Here is a 16,368-nt window from a genome sequence, read left to right as displayed (position 1 = left end):
GCTGCGCATGCGCAGGGGGAGGGGAGGAGGAAGGGAGCAGAGGATGCTGCTGACCCCAGGCATGGCGGAGCTCCAATGCTAATGGGGTCCCCTACAAATTGGGGGGTTTAGTAAAAGGACCCCAGTTAGCAGAGGTTTCAGGAGGATGAAAATACATTAATAAGTGTCTATTTGAAGAAAGAGTAAAAAACCCCCCAGAAGCACAGCTGTCTGTGGGGGCTGAGCTGCTCCACGCTGTTCTGACAGCCAAGCAGCGTTGAAGCATTGCCTCACTACTCCAGGAGAAACCTTAAAGACAAAGTTCAAAGCACACCTCCCCCACCTGCATCCCGTCTCTACGCCCAAACAGGTGCTTTCACGTAATTTTCAGGTAGGTGTAAGCTTTTGGATAATACAACCTATAGGATACACAGCGAAGGGAGACAGGTTTGTGCGTTTTTCTTTCTGCTATATGCAGAAGCTTGTCCAAAGCTTGTCTTGTGTCCAAATCTCTTCTACAGATAGAATTCCCTACCTTGAAATCAGGTGTTTCATCTTAGAAAGGGAACGTTCTGCCAAAGGGACATAAAGTTTCCATGCATACCAAACCATATATCTTTATTAGCCCAAGAATTTATTCATAGGCCCAAAGCCTGAGATCAATGACAGGTATAGGAATAGGAATATATATATATATAGGAATAGGAATGTCTGAATTCAGTAAACATACATTCTGTAAACAAATTGAATTCGATTTTATATATATATATAAAAAGCATCTTATATTTACACATACCTTATCTAAAAATAACTTTATTGAATGCAAAGTTAATACAAACTATGAGAACCATTTGAGAGCTGTTTGTACATATTTCTTTGCACAGCGTATGCAAAAGGTGACCCTAGAGAGACTGAGATTAAAAGGTGCAAATCTGCAATTGTGTACAAAATATGTACCATGTTAAGTGCATATTGACATTGCATATTACACATGCCACATCTGTCAGAAGGAACAGGTAAGTTGCAGCTATAAATTTCACAGAACATTAGTAGAGAGAAAGTGAAAGTATGTCAAGATTATATTTCAAGATCAAGTAGAGCATTCTTGCACCCTCTGAATCATTTGAGACACACACATCTGTTATGGACATCAAATGATCAGCTATGCAAAGAGGAGCTCATCTGAAAGCTTTCTTTCTGGCAGCCTAGTAACCCAAATGCATCCTTGTCAGTGATGTTAAGCATGAATTGTGCCTCTGTAGCTGGAGTCTTCTAGTTTGACATTCCCGTTAAAAAAGCATAGCCATGAGAGGTATGACCAGATTCTTACACGAGACTCCAAAGTCAATGTGCATTCCTGGGTAAACTAATCTTTTTTTTTTTTTTTTTTTTAAAGCATGATATGAATATACTCTCAGAACACTTCCAGAGAAGCACTAGGCTGCCAGCTTAGCTTAACTGGATTAGTATGACTCCATGGCAGTTCCACCAAAACTTCCACAGAAGTCAAAAAAATCAGGTGTAGTGTTGGTCACTCAACCAGTTGTTCTCCGTTAACGCATTATATGCTAGCTTGTTATTTTACAGTTTATGTCCAGGATCAAGTTTAATTAGTTCTGTTTAAAACCAATGCAAGCATCAGCCAAGAAAGCAGCTGGGGTAAGGTAAAGGCTTGTGGTAGAGTTGGAATTTCAGTATGTGTTTTTCAATTGGTGAGCAGTAAAAGTTAACAAAACTTGCTGTTGTAGTATCTAAAAAGCTGAGAAACTGCAGTTATGATAAGGAAATACATCCATCAGGGATCAAAGACAGCCCTTACTATTACCTTGTCATGGTTGATTTTTATTTCCAGCATTGAGAGGGAAAAAAAGACACAGGGAATGCTTTCCACCTACCCCCGCTCAAGACACAAGATTACAAAAAAAGATACTTATGATCTATTTGGCAATACTAAATACTGAAGCTTGCAAATGACTAAGTACCATGCAAAGTGAATTTCAGTGGAGTTTCCTTGCGAAGAAACATTACCATAAGGACCATTACATAAGCAACCAACACAGTACACAGGAAATATTTAACATGTCATCATATTACATAATCCTTGGATAGTCAAAATTAGCAAGACTTGTAATTGTTACTGAGGCTGCAGTCCTAACTTACTTATAAGGGAAGAATCTGACCTTACAGCTCTTATTTCTTTTTGCAAGGGATTAGCAGCTGTTGGAAAAAAAAAAAAGGAAGCAGGTTATATACCATGCTACTCAAAACAAAACAGAGCAAGATGTTGTAGAACAGTTAGGGAAGCATTCTTTTTATTTTGTCATCAGAAAAGAACATTGTTTAGAGGTCACACAAATTTGAGGGATCTTTTTTTCTTCTGACATTAAGCCAGCTACAACTGAGAGAAGTGTTCACCTGTTTCTCTGTAAATTTAAACTTCAGTAAATTAATTCAATTCTCTAAATAAGCAATTTAATTATGTCACGCAGTAAATGTCTTGCTCCTTTGGTCAGAGAGAGTGAAGACTTCAAATACTTGTAATTTTTAAACTTTAAAAACCCAATATACATCCTTAACCAAGGAGTACTTATGCTACACACAAGCCATAGATACAAAATACACAGTATATACATGTTTTGAAACAAATTGGAATTTATAAAAACTCAACAGCCAAATCAAAGTAATTGAGGCACTAAATTAAAAGTAGTATCTTCATGTCTTGATTATACAGGCTATTCTGTGAACAATCAGGACTGTTTCATAAATATATATATTATCTACAGAATTTGCTGTGCCAAAAAAGCCAGCTGTGTTTAAGCTCAAAAGAAAAATTGCACTTGGAGATTGTTACAGTTAACTTCTCATTTTTCTCCTCAAATATAGTAATCTGGTCCTAGTGCTTTTGGCACAGGTACGGAGTTGTATTTCTGCTACACTTTCTTATAAAACACAAGATTCTTTTTATTTTGTTCATTAAAATCTGAAGAGTCTTAAACAAACCTAGAACTTTAATACAAATCTATATAGCTACAATTACTTCATTAAATAATATACACAAATATGCTCTTCAATCTTAAAACATCTTGACAACTGGATACAAAACAGTCACTTGTATTATCTGCAACCTCCTTAATCTTACGTATTCAGTCTGCAAGTGACTAAAACATGGCTTTTGGCCACATCTTTCACTAGATCACACCCCAGTGTACAAGGACAGGAAATAAATGTATAATAAAAAGATTGGATAAATTAGGAGGGGTTTCTTGGTCTTGAATTCTTCTCCAACTAGTAAGGACGCAGCACTGTATGCAGCCCAGAAGACTCCAAACAACTGAAAAAGAGGATGAACAGTCTTAGCTGACACCATAAGAAAATCACTCTAAATACCACAATTCAGAAAAAAAAAAAAAAAAGGTCTTTTCAATATAATTAGAAAGAAACATAGAAAGTTTAGGTGGTACAAAAAAAGCTTCACAAACAATTCTTCTGCCTCCACACAGAGGAGAATATACCATGTATATCCATTCAAGTCTAAGGAAGTATTTAAGAGAGGCATGTTATTTTGACTTTTCTTTTTTTACTGAGCTAAGCAGCTGAGGATCTATGGTAAGCTTTTTGTGATGTAAGATGTTACCATAATGTAAACTGTAAGCTTCTCCAACTCAAAACCCACTATTTTATTTATTTATTTATTTTTAATTTTTTAAGAAAAGAGACAAGCGGTATACTTGACTCTTTCTCCAATGATATATACCAGAGGGTTAAATTACCTTTTTAAAATTATTTATTTATTTTTACTTCTGGCTTTAATTATAGTGCTCCCACCTCAAGGTAACTGAAACTCACCTTCCCATTCATTTCAGATAAAATGAGAAGTCAGATACAATGAAAAGTCTTCCAAAATATAACTGTAGCAAAAACTTCATTGCTTCCTCAGGTAACAACTAACTAGTTTAAAGGACTAGTAGAAAGTATTATTACATGTAAATACTCACAATGTTACATGAAGTTACTACACATACTTTTTTTTTTTTTATAAAAAAAAAGAAGTCTTTAGGTCAGTGAACTTGACTCAAGCCTCAAGCTAACAAGGTTAGAGCAAAAAGTAATTAGACACCTATTATCCTCAGGCAGCAACTTGAATATTAATGGAAAAAGAAAAAAATACTTAAAACTGAATGAGAACAAAGCCATGAATCTCCTGCAAACAGTAAGACCAAAGTTCTGTTCAGGAGAAGGCAGACAATAGGATCTCAGCAAAAAAATTCTTCCATGCTTCTGTCAGAGTAGCTCAAGTTGGTTGAGGGATTATGCGACTGGTTTAACTGTCATTGCTGAAGACACCAAAAAAACTGCACGCTCATGATTTTGCTGCCTAAACTGGGACAGTGGAGATGGATCACGACTAGATTCTCTAAGATACTTTAGGAAAACTGCAGCAATGAAACCAATCAAGGTGCATTACTTGGCTAGTTTACTTTGCTGATTGCAACTGAAAAAAAAAGACTGGAATTGAAATCTCACTTGCAGTTCCCCAACTTTAAGACAGGGGAGCATTTCCCCAAGCACAGAGCTCCTAAGCCACAGGAAGCAGTACATGTCACAGCACACGCAGTTCTGACTATAGGCAGCTCGTCCTGCCTCTTCCCACTAATGATCCAAAGGTAAGAACCTTTCACAGATTTGCCCTGAAGTTGATGTAAGACTGCTAATAGTAATCAGGTAACAGAATTTTCAAGTAACTTAAAAATAAATACAAGTTAATATTACTTATCTGCCAAGTTAATAATTTGCTTTCTGAATGTATCACTTAATAGTAATTGCAAGTTAACAAATCACAAACACAGCTATTCTTGTTTATCATACTTTAGTTGTATTTCAATTATGCTGTAAACCAGCAAGCCAACAGGACAGAAATTAATCAAATCAGCATAACAAGAACGTAGAAAGCGTACAGCTTAGCCAGTAACTGTTCTCAGTCAACCTTCCAGAAGTTTAACAGTAACTTCACAGGCTACCTAAAAGGGTTGTATGAAGTATTCAAGAACATTATGCACTTCTAGGATCTATCCGGGAATGTTGCTAGTTTCACTGAAGGTGTCTGACAGCAGGTGGTATCAGGCAATGTATTGCTTTGTGCCCTATGCCCCACATCTGTAGAGTCAGAGGAATGTTCATCTACTCTGCAAAGGATATTGAGAGATTTGTACTGCTACCATTACGGGAAGGTCCCAGAACAATGGCTAACATCATACTTGTGTTGCAATAACTAAAAGTAGGCTGGATGATGAGGGAAAGGATAGAACAGCTTACTTTCAGATTCTTCAGTTTGATGTTTAATTACACATCTGCATCTGAAGTGATAGCCGTAGTTACTTTTCTTAATACAACTAATATAACACAGCAAAATACTTAAATAGAAGCTAACCTGATAACACAGGTATTTTTGTATCTCCCTGGGGACTATATATACTCCAAGTACTCAGAAGAAACATTTAAAACAGAATTCGCTTAGCAGTCATATCCCCCATGTTAACCAAAAGAATCAGAGTTCAAGTCCTACTTATAAATATTTTGACACATTGCATTGTCCTGCAGGGATTAATACTTAAAGTGTTAGGAAAGTGACTTAGAATAACTGTAAACAAATTCTCAATAGATGTTACCAAACTTACTTTTATTAGGGTAGAAACCACTTCAAATGATCCAACCACCAAAAGTACAGGTGCTATGACAATGAGAGGAAGTAGAGAATATCCTATCACACCAAGAACTTGGCCATAAGCAACCTGAAATTTTCAAGCACATAAAAAACACACTTTGTAGTACAAAATCTTTGTGCAAGCAATTTCATCATGTTATAAAAGTACAAATAACTATAAGGTGTTGGGTATTCATGAAATTTTTGGTGATTTGCTAGCATGAAAATTGTTTTTCTATACTATTCTCTAGAATTCTGTAGTTAATCATTCCTTGGAAAAAAGTATTTATTAAAAAAACAGAACAAACTAATGACATTTTCAACACCCGCATAGGAAACATTGACATACAAAAAACACAAAGGATGGGTAGTGTTACATATTGTCATGTCCCACCTTAAGTGGCTCAGAACTGCCACTCCATGGAGTGTGCAAATGAAACCTAGGAGCACAGAACTAGAACAGACCTCTCATTCATCAATCATAGACCTGGCTGTCACAGGCAGCAAAGAAATGATTTCCTGCATTAAGATATTAATATATCCATTTCCAAAATACCTAAATGCTTTCAGCATTAGCAGAAGACCTAGAACCTGATCCCCCTAAGGTACTTCTGATTTCCAGCTTAAATTTATTATGACTGATTATCTTAGACTAGTTCAAAGTGCTTCCATAAATCCTTTTAGTTTGGTTATTAAATAGACATTAAAATGTCTGATTTTCCCCTACTACAGTTGGGAATATCCCTTGGCCCAGCTGGGCTTCTTTGGTTCAACTTTGCTTGAAAGATAGTTACTTGTTTTGCCACTGTTTTTCCCATCTCTTGCGGCAGTTGATCCTTCACAGTGAGCTCTGCAGCTCTGTAGTGATGCCTCTCCCCTTTCTCACCACTTCATACATCCTGATCATTTCACATTTTGAGCCACAAGATGTACTGACTTAAGGGTATCTGAATTATGCTGGCAAAGGTACCCTGCAATCACACCTATAGAAGTATTCCTATTATAAGATGATTCAATCAGTTTTAAGCTGCAGAGCCATTTTAAGAAGTTTCTGTCCTCCTGACTTTTCCGCTGTGGCAGTTTGCAGGCCTAGCTGTAAGGCATTTTCTGTTGTTCACACCTGAATCACTCAGTGACTCAGTTTATAAACACTGCTGGCTCACACAGCCCTGCTGATGCAAGCGGCTGGAGGCAGGGATGTAGGCCAGGACTTCAATTGGCTTCACAGCTGAAAAACACACACTGACTTTCATCCTTTAATGGGTCTGAACTGCGTAAGGCCAAGGCTGAAAACAAACACTGGTGGGTGCTCTGTACAATGCTGCTGTACAATTGCTGTCAGCCCAATTAAAAAAAGTGAAATAAAGGACAATGCAAGGGAGTAAAAAGGGCCCCATTTAGCTCTGTTACCAAAAAATTGAAAGCATTTGTCCTCAAGAAAGGACTTCAGCTCTGGATCACAGGCACCTGTACCAATCTCCAGGATTTGCAGCATGTATTTCTAGATTCTTTACCACATCCAGCACTCCATGCACTGCACAGGAGTAGCTGACCACCTCTGTGTTTTAGATTCTACTTCTGGAGGCCAGGAACCTAAAACATACACATTAAGGTTCTCAACTGCATCCATGTTTAGTTGGCTGCAGTGTCCAAAGCCAAGCACCAAAAACACAAAAGAACTACTGAAAAATGTAGTCAAGAGACTTTAATTACCTCCCTCTACCTCCTTTTCACATACAGGTACTTACCTCTCCTCCAAGAACCCTGGCCAGTAAAAAAATTGTCAAGGATCCAAATATCCAAATAGTTATAATCCAAGAAACAACCTTAAAAGAGAAAGAACAATTCATTTCTAATATTTTTCACTCTGAGAAAGGATAACTCATTTATATTAATCATTTTCACTGCGCTCAAGAATTTCATCATACAACAATGAATTCTGAATTGCAGCAAGAATAGTTTTACTCAGTATTACAGTAAAGCTTGACAATAAAATTTAGAACTTACATTTACAAAATCACAGTAATGGCAAATTCGTGCAAATGGAAAGCTCTAACAGTATTTTCTATGTATTATAATACTGCATCGGAGTAGGAAGAAATTAGTTAAATGGAAAGCTAAGATCACCCTAGATAACATCTTCATATCCTCATGTTCCAAAAGTTGGCTCTGTTTTTAGAAGTCATAGCCAACCAATGCAAGGAGAAGGGATTCTCCTTCTTTCGTCCACAAAACACAATTTTATTCCCTACTCCATTTGAGAGCACTCAGAAGAAATAAACCTTTAATTCTTGGTAGAACTTCATGATGAGATATAAGAAACAGACCCAAAGTCCTGGGACATAGTCTGGAATTATTTTTCATGCTTCTTTCATTGCTCTGTTCTTTAACGGAGTAAGCTGCATCATGGTTTTAAGATTCTTTAATAGAACCTTCAAAGTAACATCGCTGTTCTTGGAGCTGAGCTACTGGAAAGATTAGAAATTAAACTCTCCTGAAATACGTTTGTAGAGGGAAACACCAATCTCAGTCCCCTCTTTGTATTTCCAACTGTTGCACTTAAAAATAATTTTACCCCTATTCAATTCTTCTGTCAATCAGAAACTATTAAATAAGTGGAAAAAAATGAATTGAGTACTAATCAATGAGAACAGATAAAAATCATAGCACTTCAAAAAAAAAAAAAAAGGTAAATAACATTAAGCTATTTGTGAAAATAGCACATGGCCTCCTTTTACATCCTGCTTTCCTCCACTGTCTAAAAGAGAACCAGATTAAAGTCTTAGAGCAGGATCACTCATCCCTCCAGCTTACAGGCCACCATTCAGCTCGTCTGGCCTCGCTGCTGTCATTCATCCTGTTGCTAGCTGCCAGCTTTCCCTCCTACCACAAGTACAGCACTTTAACATCTACATGGTAAATCCACTGTTCCTAACAAACATGAGGCCAATTGTTCATGTACAGAAGATACACAAACTACAGCAGAGAATTGATATGCCACGGGATCAAGGAATGGTCCTTGCTTTGTCTGAAAGACAGCTATGTGGTCCACCCAGAAGACCTGAATACTACAGAGTTTAGTCTACTCACCTCACAGAAACAAGATACTGAGAGCCAACTCTTAGTCAGCATTTGGTACACCAAATGGAAGCCAGAGGCCACAAAAGGAATGATTTTGCCTCACCTTTCACAGAAGTCCTAGCATAACCACACACTGTTACTTTACATACATGGCTTACTGCTATTCTACGTTCTCTTTAGAACATGTACACAAAAATTAACTACTGGAAAAGCCCACCTAGGCTCTCGTTCAAATTGAAACTACAAATGGTAACGCTTCTCTATTTCCAAGTTGAATGTAAAGAAAAAAGGTAACTGTGCTTATGGAAGGCAATTAAATCTGCACAGTGCCTTTGAAAAAGCTGTTCGCTGTAGAGTTCAAATGGAATTATGGACAAATTCTATTGACCAGGGGAAAGTTACTGTAATTGAGCGTGGAGGACAGAAGAGCAATGTGCACTAATGAAGATCAAATATACTACAGAACAGCCGTAACTAGCACAAGTTAAACAGTTGTAATACAGTACAAGTTAAACAAGTAGCCTTATTTGTCAGGAAGTTAAAATTCATGGCATCCACATGGATGTTCTGGGGTAACATTTTTAGTAGTAAAACGCAAGTTAACAAAAGGTCAGAATTAAAACTAAGATATTCACTAACATGACTATAAACTTACCAGCATCAATCTCTTTCCTCTATAAACCACATCTTTACTTTGTTTTCTTATACAAAAACCTGACATTTTAACCATGATTAATGTATCTGTGTGTTATTTAATACATTTCTTGCTGCTGTCTTTCTACATCTTCAGAAACAGTGTTTAGAACACCCCACATCAGTATGTGAGGAAAACATTTTCTACCTTCTTAAGAATGCAAACTGCTTAGCAATTGTGTCCCCACATTTCATTTAGATTTCCCTTTACACAAGCGGCTTATACCTACCTTAAATTGTCCATATAATGAAATCATTGAGAAGAAGAGGACAACTGCCAGAGGACCCCAGAAATCTGGATTGTCTCTCACTACCTGCCTATTAAACCCAAGAGATGGCATAGGCATCAACACGCATCGAATTTTGTAGTAAATATCCTTCAGGTCAATGTCAAGTTCCTCCCTGAAATTGGAAAGCAAGGGAGCATTACTACGCATCACAGGAATCAAATAGGGCATAAAAAGTAAGGGCAAGGGCAAACAGGTTTGTAAAGTAAACCTGTCACCACAAGGCTTTCTGTAGCTGTGACTAGCAAAGGAACAGTTCATCCAGCATGAAGCGGCGCCCTACCTTCATCACACATTCAATAGCCAGTATGACACAGATATTTCCTTATACAAAAATCAATTACATGACTGAGAATTGCAAACATCCACAACACATCTGAGCAGTCCACATTAGGACAGCAGATCTGTTTTCTGGCATGCCACACACGTAACATTCATACCATTGTAAACCGAAGTCAAAGACATGCACACAAAGAAGTGGGACATCTGTGTGCTCCTGTGTTCAACAGTTTGCCAGGAGCACACTTATTACAGAAACGTTTTGTTTCCAATTCTACAAGAAATAAAACATTTCCAGTCACCACTCCTGAACCAAAGCACATCAGTTTTTTGTTGTTTTAAATGGCATTTCACATGCTTCAGCAACAATAGTTTTCAACAGACCAGTTTGTGCCAACTGGTTAACCCTGGCTTGTTTCCAATATGAGTAAAACTAAATGAAAGCCAATTAAACTGGCAATAAATTCTAGCAAGAGATCTTGTTCCTCTCTAATTGCCTTTTCCAGTCTCTGGCTACAAACCATCTCTAAGCAGCTACAAATCAACCAGAAGAGTCTTCTGTAAGGGAGGCTCTTAATGGGTAAATTGTCATGATTCTCCTAACACAGGTGGAAGGAAGCAGACTTGCCAAGCAATGGGCAATTCCTTTACCATTGCTTAAGTTTATCTGCAGAACCTTGGGACAGAACCATACCTTGGTGTTTCCCCTACACAGTTATGAATGAAGCTCTGAAGAGTTGCAAGACACTTCAGGCAGTTATCGCTCTGCTCTACATTTAGTAACAACCCTAAAGCAGTAGGGAAATTGTATATCGTTCTCAATCTGTTTATGAAAATTTTGTACTGGGCTTTACTTTACATCTTTTTCCTTAGAAGAGCTGAAACAAGAAATAAATGCAAAAAGACACTTTTCACTGCAATTTCTCTTCTCAGTATTCTCAGAAATACTGCTGGTTGATCCTCTCCAGGTAGTTTCAGGATCACCATTAGCAGCCTATGTCAGGATTGTTGTTACTTATCTGTAACTAAATACCGAAAATTGTTCTTTAGCCCACTCCTTAGATTCAGGGTTGTGTTAAAAGCATCTATTTTTCCTGCGTTTATCTAAACAGTATATAGCATTTTTATATGCTACTCTGAAGGTTATGTAACAGAAGTACTTTCTTTCTGGAATTAATTTCTTGTCGTTGCCTAAGGCTTCTCATAGTTCCATGTGTAATAAATTGCCTTTCCCCTGAAGCTGTCAGTCATCTCATCAAAGATTAGATGGTAGCTGTAACAAGAGAGAAGTGTGAAGAGCAAGGCTGCCCAAATAAGAAAAACCCTCACTATTATTGAACAAAACGTTCGTGTGGTACCACATCAGCAAACTTGTCTTAGCTGCCTGCTGTTCTTTAAATCCATGAATGCATTCCAACTAGAAGGCTTCATTACAGCCCATGTTCTAGGAATAATTAGAACAGCACAGAAACTGCTACATAAATCAGATGAAGGTTCTCTGTTAGCAAGATTACATTCCTTCTGTTTGCTACAAAATTATCAATGCCCTGGCATGTTCTTCCCACTTTCCACAACAGGCAGCTAGAACACCTAGCTCACAAAATTGTTTTTTGTGGTATACAACATTCATCAACAGAGAGCTTTCATGTTTTGTCACCTCAGTACAGCAGCCTATTTCATAATTAAAAGCTACAGGTTTACAGAATAGACTTAGTCATGCAGGTGCTACTCCTGCACATTTTAAGTTCAAGTACTTTTCAAGTAGCAATTTCATAAAGCTCTCCAGGCATCTGTTCTCTCCTAGCACCCTCATTTGAACTCTTCAGAGTACTTTCCTTCCCCTCCATTTTTAAAAGCATCCTTTTCTTTTATGCAGGAAAACATCGAGACACCAAGAATGAAACTGCTTAGGTGCAGAACACAGACTAAGAATCAGACTGCCTGCCTCACAGGGCCATATCCTTAAGATATAGCTGTCTTCAGACAATCACGTTTCTATGAACAGAACAAGGGATGTAGACATATGCAGTTTTAGGGACATTTCTGTTTTTCAACAATAATTCCTTTTAACACAACTTTACAATATAAAATAGCATCCAAGAATATAAAGTTTATGCTGCTTTACTTCTTGCAGAACAGTCTTTTTTTTTTTTTTTAAAAAAAAAAGGACAAGATCAACAGATAAGAGCACAAAAGCCATGAAAGTTCTGTACTTACACCGATTAATAAAATTTGGATTTTACTTCTTCCTTCCTCCCCTACAGTCAATAACAAGTCTTTCTTTTACAGTTGAAAAAACACCATAATGAAAAAAGTTTTTCATTCCTGCACCAAAAGAGACTCATTGCTCAAGTAATTCATCAAACAGAATTCCAGAAGGCTATGGGACCATTTGAGAACCTATGAGCTGTTTCTTTTACCTACACAACTAAGAAAGATAAATACCTAAAAATAATTATTACATACAGAAGCGGCTTGTTATCTTCTGGGTCATCATCTTCCACTTCCAGAAGCCAGCCATACCCTCTCTGTCTCAGGAATGTAGTTGCAGTAGATTCTTTGATGAATTCTCCTCCAAGATTTAGCTTAACATCTGGAGTTGCTATGGACCCACTAAGATCTTAGAGAAAAAGGGAGAGAAAGATAAACATCTTTATCTTGCTAAGAATATCTGATTTCAAAAACACTGGAAGATAAACAGACATATAAAGCTAGACGTGCTGGTCATCACCATGAAATATTTAAAGTTATACATTAATGTAATTTGAAAGGGTACTTCTGGTTTTGTGAATAGTAACCATGTTGGTTTAGATTACCAAGTTCTAGCATGAAGCACTTGTCTTGGCAACACAGTTTAACAGTATGACACAACACCTTTCAATCTGTGCTTTATCATTAAGCATTTAGAAGCATAAAAGGAGTTAAGTATGAAAGTCTCATCATGCTGACAGTTGGGGATTTACCATTTTTTCTTACCACACTCTCTCTTTCAGAGCCCATTCCTACACACACTGGCATTGTTTCACCCAAATTCTCTCCTTACATCCAACTTCTCACAAACAGAAAATTCCCAGGTGTTTTGATTTATAGCCTGCTTTTAACACAGGTTAAAAAATGGTAGAAAAAAAGAATACTATCAGAGAACCCCACAGTCCATTCAATAAGGAGAGATAAAAGAAACGCTCTTTAATACACTATGATCTTGCTCTATCACAGTGTTAACCCCCCTCCCCCAATTTATATACGTTCAGTCTGTGTCAAAAGATTTATTTGCATTTTATTTGATTATCTACAGATGAAGAATACAAAACAGTAAATGAAAATCTACACTGAAGAAATAAAATAGGAGGAAACGAAAGGAGTGTAAGTATTCCATTAAGAATTCATGAACTTCCTTTTTTTTTTTTTTGCTTAAAAACACAACACACAACAAACAAGTAAGCCAATATTTGTACAAACCTTGTTACAAATATACTAAGATGCAAAGACTCCCTTCTTACCCAAGGTTTTTTGCCTCACTAAAGAAAATCTTGTTTTACCCTGTTATCATTGTGTGTTTTTATAAACACACACACAAAATCCCGTGTACAAATTTCCCCAAATACCTACCTACAGCAAGTACTTCTGAAATATTCCTGCAACACCCCTACAGAAAATTCAGGCCACATTTGTGGATTATGTTTGAGACATCATCTACCTGAATGCAGCACAATTTCACAGAATGCACACTCTCCCAGTGACAGAATGTCCTACAGTGTTCAGCCAGCATGTCTGCAGCATTTACTCCACACTCAGCACCACAATCAAATTAACAGAGCTCTGTCCCAGATCAGCTCGCTAGGCCACGCCAGCTTAAATTTAAGCTTCCCCATTAGTGCTTCTCAACCATTTCATAATCGTGACAGTTACTGGTCTGTTGCTTCGATTCCAAGAACACCATCTGCACAGGATCCTGACAAAGATCACCGTTATTTAATGAAGGAAATTTCACTCTTTACACATCAGTACATACACATTGTTCCCACCAGATGCAAGCAAAGCCTTCTGCTGTTGCTTGGGGTAAGAAATGTATTCTTAATGCCTGAATGTGGAGGTAGGGAAAGCCTCACAAGCTTTCTATTATCAGCAGGACCCTTCTGTCATTCTAAAAATTACCTGGCTGTGCTACAGGACAACTCTGCTTGGCAAGGAGGTGTTCTTGCAGTTCTTTGTGCACAGCTGTGGCTGCCAAAACACACAGCCACAACAGTCCGATCAGCCTTCTCTTTCTGTCTTCACAGCAATGACTAACAACCCATCCTGAGGCTGGAAAACTTCTACACACGTCTTTTTTTACCAAGGCTCCTGTTAGCTCTCAGCAATTAGCAAATACCTACGACCATCTTTTAAATTGTGAAACCTATTAACAGCACATTATGTCTATATTGTGAGATGATATCTCAGGTGGAACAAAGCAGCGCAACAAGTTAAAAACAAACAAGAACCAGCCTGTTCTTTAACCCATACGTGTCCACTTCATCTCTGCCGTTCTTTCCCACAAACAGCTACCTCTATGGAAATAATACTAAAAAAAAAAAGTTTTATTCTTTGTATAGATCAAGACTTGGGGAATAACAAGAAACTAAAATGCAACGTACAGTGTTTTTATTCAGAAACATCAAGCTGTTTAGTTTTCCTAATGTCTGTTTGTTAGGATAGGCCTATGTGGCACTTTGCAGAGAGGACTACACCGAACAGGCATGAGATTACACCTCACTTGTGCTCATAAAAAAACACAGAGCCGAGTCCAATGCAACATGTCCTGCTGGGCAGGTGGTTACAGTACACTGGGTCTGACAGATTACTAACAGGGTGCTCAGCAAATGCTTCTGGGGAGAAAACCAAAGGACCTCTCGGAATCCAGATCCTGGATCCCTTTTCAGGTCAAGGCAAAAAAGGGGAAAAAAAGGAAATCAAAGAAAAGCAACCTGGGTTGTACCTACTGATTAGTATGCCTTGTCAGAGCAATTGGTAAGCTCACCAAAGCTCGGAGTTCAGCATTCTGCAGTAGTTTTTAAGTCTTCTTCTCCAGGGTAGGGCCCCAGGGCCAGGATGTGCACAATTCCTAACCTTCTCTACAACTGAAACTAAACACACAAAGTCGAAAGTTTGTTGTTTAAAACGGCCAGAGCCCAAAGGGTCACCCTCTGCCAAGAGAAGGCGGCACAGCACTGCCTGTTGCGTGTTTGCTTTTGCGGTGCGTGCCAGCACGGCACTGCTGGGTGAGGGAAGGGAAGGGAAGGGAAGGGAAGGGAAGGGAAGGGAAGGGAAGGGAAGGGAAGGGAAGGGAAGGGAAGGGAAGGGAAGGGAAGGGAAGGGAAGGGAAGGGAAGGGAAGGGAAGGCCCCGCGCTCACCTTCGGCATCTGCGGAGGAGACGAACGTGAAGTCCCCGTTGCTGGGCGCGTAGAGCGGCGGCTGTGGCCCCGGGGGCTGCATCTCCCCGCCCTGCGCGGGGCCGGGGCCGGGGCCGCTCCCGGTGCCGGTGCGGGCGGCGGGGCCTGGCCTGGGGCCTGCCCGGGGGCTGCCGCGGCGCTGAGCGGCGCCCGACGGCCACGGCGCAGCCGCCTCACGGGGCGACACCCAGCGGCCCCGCGCCGCGATTGGCCGCCAGCCGGCCCCCTCCGCCCGACCCCGCTATAAAGCTTCCGCCGATTGGGCGAGCCGGGCGGTGGGCGGGGCGGGAGGCCCCTCTCACAGCACCGCCCCTCCGGGGTTGCGTCAGCAGGCGGCCAGCGGGGCCCGGCCTGCAGGGGGCGGTGGGGGCGCTGTGGTGCCTGTGGTGCTGGAGCAGGGTTTGGGAGTTCAGGTGTGGAGAAACGTCCTGGCAAAGCACAAAGCTCTCAGGAGTAACGCTGGAGGTTTCCTCCAGAAGTAAATCTGGAGGGTTTTTAACTCTGGAGGTTGTTTTGCTTCCCACCTCCAAGAGCTCCCACACCATCTGCTCCAACCATCCTCTACCACCAGTGTCACCACTGAACCGTGTCCCCAAGCACCACGTCCAACCTCTCCTTGAACACCCTCAGGGATGGTGACTCCGCCACCTCCCTGGGCAACCCATTCCAACACCTGACTGCTCTTTCTGAGCAGAAATGGCCCCTCATTGCCAACCTGAACCTCCCCTGGAGCAACTTGAGGCCATTTCCTCTACTCCTATCACTGCTTACCTACGAGATGCCCATTCCTTCAGCTTTGCTCCCTCTCAGTATCCACATGCAGCTGCCATGGTGTTCATTTTCCACCATCCCACACCTGCATGGATCAATGGTGTCTTCAGACAGCCATCAGCTGCACCAGGGCTCCCCAGGGGT

At 39.7% G+C, this 16,368-nt stretch overlaps 1 protein-coding gene across 3 annotated transcripts; it reads right to left on the bottom strand.

Moving 5' to 3' along the window:
- Positions 1-776: 776 nt before the first annotated feature.
- On the bottom strand, positions 777-15,621 carry YIPF4 (Yip1 domain family member 4). 3 transcript variants are annotated; one of them, XM_084512707.1, is made up of 8 exons: positions 15,415-15,560; positions 13,718-13,972; positions 12,984-13,111; positions 12,487-12,640; positions 9,685-9,856; positions 7,429-7,506; positions 5,655-5,768; positions 777-3,310 (listed from the first exon to the last, which is right to left on the bottom strand). In XM_084512707.1, the coding sequence occupies exons 3-8, from the start codon at positions 13,036-13,038 to the stop codon at positions 3,173-3,175; spliced, it is 711 nt and encodes a 236-aa protein (XP_084368833.1). In that variant the 5' UTR covers positions 13,039-13,111; positions 13,718-13,972; positions 15,415-15,560; the 3' UTR covers positions 777-3,172. The 3 variants fall into 3 exon arrangements, with proteins under 3 accessions (XP_084368833.1, XP_084368832.1, XP_084368834.1); XM_084512706.1 differs by lacking the exons at positions 12,984-13,111; positions 13,718-13,972 and having other exon boundaries at positions 15,415-15,619; XM_084512708.1 differs by lacking the exons at positions 5,655-5,768; positions 12,984-13,111; positions 13,718-13,972 and having other exon boundaries at positions 15,415-15,621.
- Between the last annotated feature and the right edge of the window lie 747 nt (positions 15,622-16,368).

This window comes from Aythya ferina, assembly GCF_964211825.1.
Source record: "Aythya ferina genome assembly, chromosome: 3".
In the NCBI taxonomy this organism is placed as follows: domain Eukaryota; kingdom Metazoa; phylum Chordata; class Aves; order Anseriformes; family Anatidae; genus Aythya; species Aythya ferina.
Note: the sequence above shows the minus strand (reverse complement) of the source record. Positions and strands in the feature narration are given on the sequence as shown.